At 36.8% G+C, this 13,061-nt stretch overlaps 2 protein-coding genes across 3 annotated transcripts; one reads left to right on the forward strand and one right to left on the reverse strand.

The window, feature by feature from the left end:
• Nucleotides 1–882: 882 nt before the first annotated feature.
• LOC141626675 (putative pectate lyase 4) lies at nucleotides 883–2,897 on the forward strand. Its single transcript, XM_074440372.1, has 4 exons — nucleotides 883–1,422; nucleotides 1,745–2,100; nucleotides 2,233–2,365; nucleotides 2,483–2,897. The coding sequence occupies exons 1-4, from the start codon at nucleotides 985–987 to the stop codon at nucleotides 2,699–2,701; spliced, it is 1,146 nt and encodes a 381-aa protein (XP_074296473.1). The 5' UTR covers nucleotides 883–984; the 3' UTR covers nucleotides 2,702–2,897.
• On the reverse strand, nucleotides 2,352–12,631 carry LOC141626674 (molybdopterin biosynthesis protein CNX1-like). 2 transcript variants are annotated; one of them, XM_074440370.1, is made up of 15 exons: nucleotides 12,313–12,631; nucleotides 10,695–10,821; nucleotides 9,619–9,749; nucleotides 9,282–9,383; nucleotides 9,118–9,201; nucleotides 7,064–7,291; nucleotides 6,676–6,866; nucleotides 6,239–6,343; nucleotides 5,771–6,055; nucleotides 5,260–5,328; nucleotides 4,292–4,449; nucleotides 4,031–4,137; nucleotides 3,724–3,780; nucleotides 3,027–3,243; nucleotides 2,352–2,732 (listed from the first exon to the last, which is right to left on the reverse strand). In XM_074440370.1, the coding sequence occupies exons 1-14, from the start codon at nucleotides 12,463–12,465 to the stop codon at nucleotides 3,028–3,030; spliced, it is 2,013 nt and encodes a 670-aa protein (XP_074296471.1). In that variant the 5' UTR covers nucleotides 12,466–12,631; the 3' UTR covers nucleotides 2,352–2,732; nucleotide 3,027. The 2 variants fall into 2 exon arrangements, with proteins under 2 accessions (XP_074296471.1, XP_074296472.1); XM_074440371.1 differs by lacking the exon at nucleotides 5,260–5,328.
• Nucleotides 12,632–13,061: the final 430 nt, after the last annotated feature.

Raw genomic sequence — 13,061 nt, forward strand, 5'->3', positions numbered from 1 at the left:
AAGGTAAACGACTTGCAGTTTTGAGGAGTTTATATTGTATAATGAGGTGATGACAATCGTTGAGCTAAGTATTTGGGTGATAAGCAAAGCATTCAATGAAAGTTTCATTTACTATAACTATATGGTGTTTTTGCGTACGGATAACTAACTTAATTTACAAATTACTAAATTATATTCCATTAAAAAATTTATCTATAAATTTGAAAAGTGAAAACTTAAAGGATAAAGCTTTAAAATAATTTGTAATTATCCTTTTATTCTAACAAATTGCAATTCCTATTTCTAGAATCCTTACGTAAACGTACTTCTTAATCTTATATAAAATTAATAAGATAATTTTTTGAAAAGAAAGAAACTTTATTGAAAGGTGTTCAAATTAATAAGATAGGAAGATTTATATGGAGTACCTTATTTGAGTAATTGAAATACAACTTTTACGTATAATTCAAAATGATATTAAAAAGTCTAAATAATTAGAGGAATGACAAATTTGAAACCCGTGCAACGCACGGGCACAAATTCTAGTTTGGTGATAAAATGATGTAAATTTTGATCATTAATTCTCGTACTTATCTTTGGATGCGCACTAAAATTTATCATGTTCAACATATTAGGGTAACTATTTTCATATCAATTTTAAAAACTTTTAAATCATTTTATAAGAGCAAGAAATTATCAATCAAAATCACCATTTTTAAACTAGATACAACATAAAATCATAAATACAAAATGATAAAACAAGCAGAAACTTGGCTACACTAGGTATTTAACTTCTTATTTTTAGGCATCTAGCATGAAAAATAACAGCAGAGCACACAGCCTGCTAATTTACTATTAATAGTTCACAACTTCTGTAAAAACCCTCGATTTTGTGAGGCATAAAACAACATAAAAGACATTTCTCCTCCAAATAAATACCCTCCATCCCCAAACAGGAAAAAATATCAGAGCAAACGGACATAAGAACATCTTAAATCAATAAAAATGGTGACTCGTTCTTCCCTCCGTTTGTTCATTCTCTATATTATCCTAGGAATAGAAGCCATATCGGTATTGGCCCAGAAACGCGGCCTTTCAAAACTGAATGCCATTGATGTTTGTTGGCGACACAACCCCAAATGGAGAGAGCAAAGGGAACAATTAGCAAGGTGCTCGGTGGGGTTTGCAGGGAAGATGACAAACAACATTGGCATAGGGACGACAACGTATGTCGTTACTGATCCTAGTGATGACCCTTTAAAGCCTAAGCCAGGGACTCTCCGATATGGGGTTACTATGATACCGGGAAAAGTTTGGATTACATTCCAAAAGGATATGGACATCAAGCTTGAAAAGACCTTAGTTGTCGGAAGCTTTACGACCATTGATGGGAGAGGCGCAAGTGTTCATATTGCAAAGGGTGGTTGCCTTTTGCTCCACAAGGTATTCCTTTAACCGACAACCAGGGTTCATAACCCGTCTACATCAATTATGCTCTTTTGGCTGGCTTTGATGCAAAATCAATATTATTACGTCTCATAAGGTGTTCTTAACCACGTGTTAAAAACATATAGAGGCTTGACCCATGACAAAAATTACGACAATAATAGAACCATGCTCGACACATTTTTGCTTTATTTCATCATAATTCAAAGCCCGGGTCTTTAGCTCCATTAAAAATAGAAAAAGAATCATATATACCCTCTGTTTATATATTAAATTTCAGTGATTATATGTAAGATTCTAACCTTCATAGCATTCTCAGGTGACTGATGTGATCATCCATAGTTTGCGGATTCACCATTGTCGCGCCCAGCCTGCAAGCACAGTGATGGGACCCGGTGCACAGTTGATGCAATTGAGCGAGATGGATGGGGATGCGATCAGACTACTTGCTTCAACAAAGGTATGGATAGACCACAACACTCTTTACAGATGTGAGGACGGCCTTATTGATGTAACGCTTGGCTCAACCAATGTTACCATCTCGAACAATTGGTTTAGAGACCATGACAAGGTCATGCTCCTCGGTCACGATGACGACTTCCAGGACGACAAAAACATGAAGGTCACTGTTGTCTACAACCGTTTCGGCCCTAATTGCCACCAGCGCATGCCAAGGTTTGATCATAATAATCTCGCCGTTAAAATATGCATCGCATCCAAATCAACAACAAAACAAAGAAAGATGAAACACCATTATTCAATGTAATGGTAGAATACATCATATAAATAATCCCAACGGTTTTGCAGAGTACGCCATGGATATGCACATGTTGTCAACAATCTCTACTTAGGATGGGAGCTCTATGCAATAGGGGGAAGCATGAATCCCAGTATAAAGAGTCAGTCAAACCTGTTTGTCGCGCCAACTAAGAATAAAGAGGTTAACTCCCTTTGCTTTTGGACTATTTAGTTTTAGGCCACAAACAAGAACATCATAGAGTTAACTAGATAATTTTGGACTAGTTTTTATTACTAAAATACATTTTGTTCACGGCAGATAACAAGGGAAATCAACAAGGAAAACGGTAAAGGATACAATTTTAGATCAGTAGGGGACGTTCTGGAAAATGGAGCCTCGTTTAATGATACAGGATCAGGCTATGTGAAACCAAACTACACCAGTGAGCAAGTTTTTGCAGTAGAAGATGCCAGGGTTGTCAGGCCGCTCACAAGATCAGCAGGGGCCCTACGTTGCAAACCAGCATCATTGTGCTAAAGCCTAAAGGGATCATCGGAGACTATATTACCTGTCACAGCCATATAACAAGAATGTTCATAAGAATAAATCAATGAAAATATATCTATAATTTTTTCAATGTGATAAAACATAAACTCCCCCTTGTAACTAAAATTGACATCATCCAATGAGTGTCCGGTTTTAATCCAGAGAAACTACAGTAACACTTATTTCATCCCCTCGCTATTTTATTAGACAAACAAAGATTTTTTTGCAACTCACAAAAATTGAGAAGTATGTAATTTTGTTGATGAAAAAGATTTAACGACTCACAAATTTTTTTGTGGCTTCCGTATCGTCTTACCTCAATGGAAGCACGAGCAGCCATGCTCTTCAGCGCCAGTGGCTTTGTTGTAGCTCTTTTCCCAAGTATCCACGGGTGCAGCAAGAGCATGAGGCAAATGACGAGGGTGCTTCTCTCTCTTATCGCCTTTCACTTGCTTTAAACCATGTTTGAGAGCAGGCAGTAAAGCTTCCATGCATTCTGCTACCGCATTGGGATTTCCCGGCATGTTGATTATCTGTATCAATAGTAGGATGAAATCTCATCAATGACTATCTGCTGCTCATCAAGCAGGAATGTGAGAAACAATAAAGGCAAAGATTGCACACTAACTTAATGCCGACACGGCCTTTTTTATTGATATAAATTTTATTATAGTTTTGAAAATTAGCAGAAACAGATGCAAAACCTGACACATGTATGGCACAATAACCCAAATGGCAACTCCACCAGACTACCACTGTAATTGGGAATTTCGACAATATATACAGAGCAAAGCCAAGCACATCATTCCAGCTCAGTCAGAACAAATAGCTTTTGTGATGGTCCTATAGCTAATGTCGTTTTAGATAGGATTTTGCTTTTTATTTACCAACGTTATAACTTATGAGCAGCAAAGTAGATTAGCTAAATAAAGCGCAATCAACAATCGGACAGTTCATGATTTATTCACAGCAAAGTGTATAAATAGGAATACAAAACTGAAAGTTGGACTTACCAGTGTAGAACCTCTTATTCCCGCAGCCAAACGAGAAAGCATGGCAAATGGTGTAACCTATATGAAGAAACCAAATAAAGAATCAGAAAGACGCATATATAAAGAAAAGAGTGAGAGCAGAACCACAAAAAGCCAGAAATGTGAATAGCAAAGAGTCACTTCCTCATCCTTCTAAGAGAAGGGTGAGTTGAAAAAAATATAGTAAATATAGGCTCTGGTTGGACTAGACTCTGAATTACGCTAAAGAATAATTCTCCAATGAAAAAAAACCCTTGCTTCTAAAGTAGGATGTGAAACAAGACATTACCTTTAGACTCTCTTGCATCATGACATATAGAAGACCAGGAGTTTCTTTTTCGATTACTTCTTTTGTTGCTTCAGGTGTAACATCTCTTGGCGTGCAGCCAGTTCCACCTAGATTGCAAAGTTTAAACTGAGAATTAGAATCTTAATTCACCCTTCCCTGGTGGTGCTCTTCAGATTCGATCATCCACAACTCCACAAGTAGAGCAACAAAGCAGGTAGTCATAAAAATAAACTAATATCAGACAAAAAAAACAGCACTTACCAAGTGTAAGTATAAGATCTATTTTATCTACATCACTCCATCTCCGTAAAATCTCCTTAATTTTGGGTATATCATCTGGAACAACAGCAGTCGCGACAACCTTTGCTCCTCCCAACTTCTCGGATGAAGAATTAATAAGAGCGATAGCCCTTGGACCACTGCAAATACAAGCGAAATATTTTAAATACTCGTAGAAAACAAGAGCTTCCATTATATATAACAATAGTGCTATGTCACACTTCTAACATTCAAATCAGACAAGTTTTGTGACAACTGACACCTATTCGGCCAAACATGCAGACTATCTTCCGTTTTGTGTATCTCACCACAATAATCGCATCCAATCCAATCCATGTTTCTAGGTACAACACTACAACCATGATGATCATATCTGGTGTAACAAGGTGTGAGCGCACAGCAGTTACTTACAAAAGAGGGAGAGTTGATGCAATTCTTGAATTACTAATGGCGGGTAACACCACCTATAGATGGTGAGGCTGTACATAGTCATGGTAACAGTAGATATATTATCTGTCCACATGTAAATAATCAAAAGCCAAGATTGGCAAATGTAGCAAAGCTTTTGTACTCCATGTTATGCTCCAACAAGGAGTAACATCATATGCGCTTAAATTGTTATAGCATCAATGCAGTGACCTATTTTGAAATAATGATTCAAAATGGCGTATCCAGATGCACATTTTCCAACTCTTACACAAAAAGCATATGATTGCAATTTGTAAAGACAATGTATATGTTCATGGACTAATTTCAATTCCATGTTTCAACCAAAAATGTTCCTAAAAAATACTCCCTCCGTCCCGATCAATTGTTGTCCTTTGGCTTTGGCACAAAGATCAAGGAAAAAGGAAGAGACTAATTACTAAATGACAAGTGGAACAAATTGAGTGTGAATAATCAAATTGCTCATCAAGTTCATTCTTTAAATGGAAAGGATAACAACTCACTGAGACACCCCAATATAGAAAAGGACAACAAATGATCGGGGCAGAGGTAGTAATAAGGAAGCCACGATCCTGCGCAAGCTCCAGCAGATATGTTGTGAGTGAGAGTTTTCTTCTGGAATCTTCAATGTTACATACAACACACAACTACAGACCCAAAAGCAATTAATAGCATGACTCGTAAGGAAAAAAAAAAAGATGCAAATGTAGGCTTTAACTTAATTCATCAACCAGGAGCAATGGCCAGGGCATATATGTGAAGGTTTTACATGTTGCATAACAAATTATCATCCCTCCTTAATGAAAAGCTCTTTGTTCCAGAGTCACAGACCTAGAGCTACAAGATAACATACTTCTTGAGTAAAAGAGATACAACATGTAATTTTAAGCTAATTCATAAACCAGTAGTTTACGACTGGCAAATATCAAAGATTCAGACCAAGGAAGGACACAAAAACTTCACAAGGAAGGGTTTGTGCCTGAAATAGACTGCAAACACCCATAAGTAGCTTACCTACGATCAGGTCCAGCTCCTGCTGCAACTGTATCACTAACTGTCAGAATTGCAACTTGAACACCACAGTCCCCAAACTCAGTTAGAGCGGGTCCATTCGGTGTTTCTTGTGATGGAAGTTCCTTCTTCATGACAGAGCTTAGTAAATCAGAAATTACAATGGCAGACACAGACGTTCCAGGAGGAAGCAATCTTCCTCCTGCTGGTAGTTCTAACAACGCATTTGCAAACTTCATACTCAAAAGACGGCTGCTCATCTGCTGACCAGTGCTCTCAGCAACAAAACTGAGATTTAAAGACAAATATAGCATGAAAAATTGAATACCTTCAATACTTTATGATAAGATATTTAAGTGAACAGGCTCTCCTACCATCAAAGCTCCGAAATGAGAACTATGAGAGGGTAGAAGTCGAAAGTGGAGCAGTGAAAGTACAGGGCAACAAGGGAAACATTTGAAAAAAGCCTACCCAGGTCTTCCTGATCCATCATTATCCTTCCATTTGATAGTAGCACGGTGAAATTCAGGTCGAATGGGATCTGCTTTGATTGACTGCTCAAGACGAGCATGAACCCTATACATGAAAACAAGGGGTGAAGCTGATAAGGTCCAATTGATCCGACAAAAATGTAGAGATGAATAAACCAGTGCAGAAGTACCTCCAACCCATTTATAGTGTCTCCATTTGACTTTGTCCGTCAAAAGATGTTTAATTTTGCCAATATTTTTTCACAATAAACAATATTAGAAACATTTTGAAGACAATTTTTAAAAAGTCAGATTTTACATCGTATCTTCTCATATATTTGAAGAAACTAGTGTCAAAGTTGATATCAATTGACCACCAGAATCAAACAGGGTCAGTATACATAAAAACAATAGAATCAGATCACGTAGTATTTGTACCTTAGCAGATCAGGGTTTGTCCATCCAGAAAGACAGCGAATAACAGGCACCACAAAGAGATGGAATGCGACTAAACAGCTGACTGGGTTACCAGGCAATCCAAAAGCTAACACTTTGGAAGCTTTCATATTCTGGGATGGCTTCACATTCATCTCAGCAAACGTCAAAGGCTTCCCCGGTTTCATGAGAACCTACAACATTCATAACTATTCCATATAATTAGTATTTAAGAAAACAAATTATTGTGCGGACGCTCCAAGATATGAATTGATTCCAAACTCAGCTGAACAAATCCTAAAAAGGCGTCAAGGTATCACACATTACATGTCAACCTAGCTTGTGAACCAGATAGACCTTACAGAGCCACACTTGGAGTAAACATAGTCACCTTAGTGAAATGCATTTTCCCTCTCCTCTCTAACAATGGTTTCACATAATCTCTATCACCCATAGAAACACCACCAGAACTCAAAATAATCTCAACTCCAGCAGCAAATGCCTTGTCGATGATTTTTTCAAGTTCCGCCTCATCATCACGAGCAATGCCAAGGTCAACAACTTTGCATCTTTGTTCCACTGCAGCTGCTAGTAGCATAGCACGATTGGAGTCCCTAATCTACAATGAAATCGATAAGCATCAGGGTCTGTAAAAATATAGCAATCAAGACATCTAGCAAAAAGCGAATCATAGGTAGATGAAACTATGAAAGGAGATGCAAATCTATCAGGCATGAGGAATAGCAATTTTACTACAAAAAACTCCAAACTCAATAACACCCAGCTATCTGCTTGTAGCACTAAAATGTGTCACAACAGGTGACTCAAGCAAACCACATCAATATGGCACGAGAATGTAAACAATGGCCACCAGCCCAACTCACTTGGTGGTCACCGAGACCAATGTTGTTAGGATCGGGATTCTACTTTGAATCGATGGAGAGGGTAGGATCGAATCGGTAGAATCGGATCGTAGAATCGTAAGATTCTACAAATTCACTAAATATAGTTTTTTATTTGGTAAAAATATATAATTGAAGATCAAAACACTTATTTATATACAAAATATCGATAGTTAATGAGTTTAGTATCATTTTATGAACATGTTTCTACAATTTACATGAAATTTAGATTTTACGATGTCATTATATAAAAATATATTTTAATATATTTACTATGGAGTCGAATCGTAGGATCGTAAGATCGTTGAATCGTATTATGATCCTATCTCTAAAAAATTTCAAATAGATAGGATCGTAAGATTCTACAAACATGATAGAATCGTAGGATCCGGGATCGGTCAAGCATTTTTGGATCGTAAAATCGTAGAATCATAGGATCGAATCGGGATTCTGACAACCATGACCGAGACAGACAAACCTCAGGCTCTCTCAGCCATTAGTTTTGGGTGGAAAATATCCGACCATCCACTAAGTTGACTATCATGATTTTCTATAATCAATCATAGCAATGCCAACTTTGACATTATAATATGTCAAAGCTTACAAACATTGTTGTCAGAATCCCGATTCGATTCAACGATTTTACGATCCAAAAATGCTTGATCGATCCTGGATCCTACGATTCTATCATGATTGTAGAATCTTACGATCCTACTAATTTGAAAATTTCTAGAGGTAGGATCATAATACGATTCTACGTTTCTACGATCCTATGATCCGATTCCATAGTAAAAATATTAATATATGTTTTTATAAAATAATTTCGTAAAACCCTAATTTCGTGTATGTTGTAAAAATATGTTCATACAACATACTAAAATCATTAATTATCAATATTTTATGGATAAATTATAAATATAATAAATAAGTGTTTTGATCTTCTATTATATAGTTTTACCAAATAAAAACTATATATAGTGAGTTTGTAGAATCATACGATTCTACGATCCAATTCTACCGACTCGATCCTACCCTTCCCATCGATCTAAAGTAGAATCTCGATCCTAACAACATTGCTTACAAATATAGCACATGATAGCATGGTTATCATGTTGATCAGATTATTAAATTTGACACAAAATTATAAAATTAAATATCTTCATTTTAGCTTTCAGGGGAGCTCGAGTACTAGACTATAAATAACCAAGAGAAGTGGCAATTGATAAGCATTTATATGCCACTCATGCCCGAGAGGAAGAGAGCAGAAGAAAAAAGGGGAAACAAAATGTGTTTTTCACATTTCCTCTGTGCAATGATGATGACCGGAAACTAAAATACAAGTGATTTTTCTGCAACAACCTCCTCTGTCTCTTAACCCAAATTGCCCAAATGAACACAGCAGGAAAAGCCGACCTTCATTCCAACAGATTATAACTTTTAAGATAAAAAAAATATGAAGACGGTTCTGAATAGCACAGCATGCAAACAGGTAGAAATTGGCAGTATCCAAGTGTGACAAAGTGTTGAATCATGAACCAACTACCTGACCACGCTGTAGATTTATGGTTCTTGGCTCCACTAGTTCATCTCCAGTAGAAAGTATTCCGACAGTTGGAGTGCGAAAAACCTACCATAAAGCAGAACAGTCAAGTGCAAAGAAAATTTATTGAACAAAATGGAGCAGACACCAATGAACACATCATGTACCTTCACCATAGTCACGCCCACAGTGGCAAGCAGACCAATTTCTGAGGTGCCAATAAGATCACCAGCATTCAAGACCACGTCATCTTTTTCAATGTCACAGCCCTATGAAAACAATTGTCAGAAGGAGTGATACAACAGAGCTAGACATTCATCAACTAATCGTTTAAGGCCAAGTCAGCACAAGCAACAAATCTAAGTCATGTTAGTATTTAACTGTTCATATGTGAGATATATCGATCATATCATTCTAGGGTAGAATGATGCCAAAACCAAGTCTCACAGAAAAGTATTCAAAGTATAGAATAAATTATGTTATTCTAAAGAGGGGGTAACATACCACTGGACGAATATCAGCACCAGGCCTAGTTTGCACTGGTATTCTCACACGTTTTGAGTCACTTGAATCACTTTTAATTAGTTCAGTATCTTCCACTTGTACAACAGCATCGGCTCCATCAGGGATGGGCCCTGAATGTAAATTTGAAAGAAAAAAGAGAGGGAAAATTAATTCAGGGATGAGAAAGTAGCACACCACAGGGATCTTCATACTCCTATGACCAATCAGTGTGTTTAAACCTTAAGAGTTACAAATGTAATACATTAACATCCTCGGAAGACAACTAATGCTGCCCATACAAAAACTCAGAGTGTTTGCAATCTAGAAAAGTTACACGTATCATTGTTGTTAAACTCCCAATCCGGATCATAGGATCTTACGATTCTACGATCTAAAAAGTGGTGACCGATTCCGATCTTAGGTAGGATCTTAATTTTGTAGCATCTTACGATTCAACTTTTTTCAAATTTTTTTAAAGTAGAATCGTAACCCGATCCTACGATTATACGAGTCGATCCTACATAAGTAACATTTCCATTTTTTCGGTTACTAAAACTTTATATATGACTTTAACATAGAAAATTATTATAGAGTGAAATAATTTGTGGACACAAGATAAGATTATAGTGTTTTGAGATTTACAAATGAGATTTTAACGTAATTTGATGGCATAATTACGTATTTTAGTTAATTTGTAGGATCTTACGACCCTACGATCCGATCCTACCGATTCGATCCTAGCAACCTCATCGATCCAAAGTCAGATTCCATTACAGACAAGAGATGATAAGTAAGACAAAATAATATCAAAATAAGATGTTCAAAACCTCAAGTCCCATATCTTATTGTGCAAACATCTTAATACATGGAAAAGATTATTTACCCATGAATAATACACAAACATCTCATAAGACAACAAACCCTCACAAAGTAAGATCTGTAATGAAACAAGGTCAGTGAAAAAGGTTCAAAACTTGTAGCAGTTAGAAACCAATTTATGTTGTGTTTTTTTTTTTCCCATAGGATGAAATTCAACAGATAAAGTTAAAGTCCAAATTGGGACATATAAAGCCTACCACCGGTAGTCACGTAAGCAACAGTTCCAGAAGTCACAGTCACCCCAAGAGCGTCGTTACCCGCCCTGGATTCAGTAATTACAGTGTATTCCTCGGGGCCATCCGCAGCAACTACTGCATATCCATCCTGTAAACATAGTAAATCAGAATAATTGTTAAAGTCCACCTCCAACAAAATTCAACCAGCCTGACGCTTAAAGCATTATTAGATGGAATCGACAAAATCAAATGTGCTCATGCAAGGGGTGATGATATATCAATGACAGTATCCACCCATCACCATATCGCATAATACAAGCACCATTCTACCCTTACAATATATATGTCTCATTTTAAGTGACCCATTCTACCCTTACAATATATATGTCTCATTTTAAATGACCCATGCATGTGAGTAGTAGGTCAGTCCCTTTAAGTGCTAAGTCAACTAAGTTCATGTCTGATCTTCACAGCAACAATTAATGCTTGAGACGTACTCCATATATAATACAGCCAAAGAAATATGTCTATATTCTATACACCAATACCCCATTTCAAACCGCCAACTCAAGAATCTTCAAACCCAACAACCCGAATAGCAAAATCCATATCCTTTGTTCCATTTCCGTGCCCAAACTTGTGTCCCACTGCCTTTTCATTTGTCACATCACTACTTATCATTAAAAAGAATTGGGGGTGAATCTCATATGAAGATGCTGTGTCGGAAGATAAAGAGAATGGGACACAAGATGAGACACGAAAGTGGGACACAGAATTTGCTTCCCAAGACCAATCATCGAAATCAAAAACCAACAAGGAAGTGAGCAACTAACACAACACAATACCTGTGTTCAAAATTGGTCAGCATAATAACCCTCATCACTAACCCATTAATACACAAAAACATACAAGACTACTCTACACCCAAAAATGTCATCAACCCACTTCAATTTTCTCACTTACGACGAGTGACCAGTGTACCATGTCGTCCTACACCCAAATCAATGAGAATGCTCCTTTTCTAATTCACCTAGATTTTGCCTTATTCACCTAGATTTTACCTAGTTCTTAATGGTAAGTTTTGACAATTCTAATTTTTCATTAACTAGGGTGTACAGTAACAGCCTCTTTGTGTTGCTAACATAAGGGTAAGGCTGCGTACATCCGACCCCCCTACCCCGCAATTTGCGGGAGTCATTGAGGCACTGGGGTAATGTTGTTGTTGTTGTAGGGTGTATAGTAACGTGGTATACCCGCCTACCTGGTGTACCTAAGAATTCTCAGACACGAATACACCATTTCAATTTTGAAACCGCCAATTCAAGAATCTTCCTAACAACCACAATAGCAATCTTCGAAATCAAAACCCAACAAGCAACAATCACAATACAATACAATACCTAGGTTCGAAACCCGTCACCATAATCGCTTTCATCACTAACTCATCAAGACACAAAAACATACTCCTCATATGATTACTCTACACCCAAAATGTCATCAACCCACTTCAATTTTCTCACTTGAAAACACTTACAATAATAACAATAACAATAACAACAACAATAACAATAACCAAGTAACCCAAAACATATAAAAAACACTAAATGCACAAAAAATAAGACAAATAAAAAAAGAAGACCTTAATGGAGGCAGCATGAGGAGGGAGAGGATCAGTAGCAAGAATGTCCTGAGCCAGAACTTTGCCAAGACACTGGTCAAGTGAAAGGGTCTCGGGTTCAAGCCGCTCCGATGCGGCCATTACGATTTTCAGAGCTTCTTCAACACCTATCATCCTTGCGTGTTTTTGAGACTAGAAAATGGTGTGACTACAAAATATGGATGGATGACTTATATGAGTGTCTGTGTGATAGAGAAGGGTGACTTTATTAGGTTTGGGGCTTTGGCATGTAGACGTGCAGAGCATCTACAACACAAACTTTTTGTTGTTTTTCGTGGGTGCTCTAACACATCCACTTTATCTTATTATAAGATAATTTTTTTGAGTCTTTACCTTCACCCAATAACAAGATTACATAAAAAAAAAAAAAGAATAAACTACTTACCAACACCGACAATTCTTATTGTCAAACTCATCACATTTGGATGAGAGTGACAAAAAGTCATTTTAAGATTAATACTTTTTGTTGTTGTGTAGTGATGAGTGTAAAAATATCATAGTCTAACGTCTAAACATATGTGTCAAGAGTTTATTGGGTCTATTTATATGTTTTTGTTTTTGAATCAATTACACTCATACGCTTAATCCACTTTTTTAAACTTATTACTCTCACGTCAAAATTTTTTAATAATTTACCCCCAAATTATTTACTCGGGTTACATTTTGTACCCAATACCATTTTTAGGCAAAAAAAAAAGGAATTGACAATT

This window comes from Silene latifolia, chromosome Y (assembly GCF_048544455.1).
Source record: "Silene latifolia isolate original U9 population chromosome Y, ASM4854445v1, whole genome shotgun sequence".
In the NCBI taxonomy this organism is placed as follows: Eukaryota; Viridiplantae; Streptophyta; class Magnoliopsida; order Caryophyllales; family Caryophyllaceae; genus Silene; species Silene latifolia.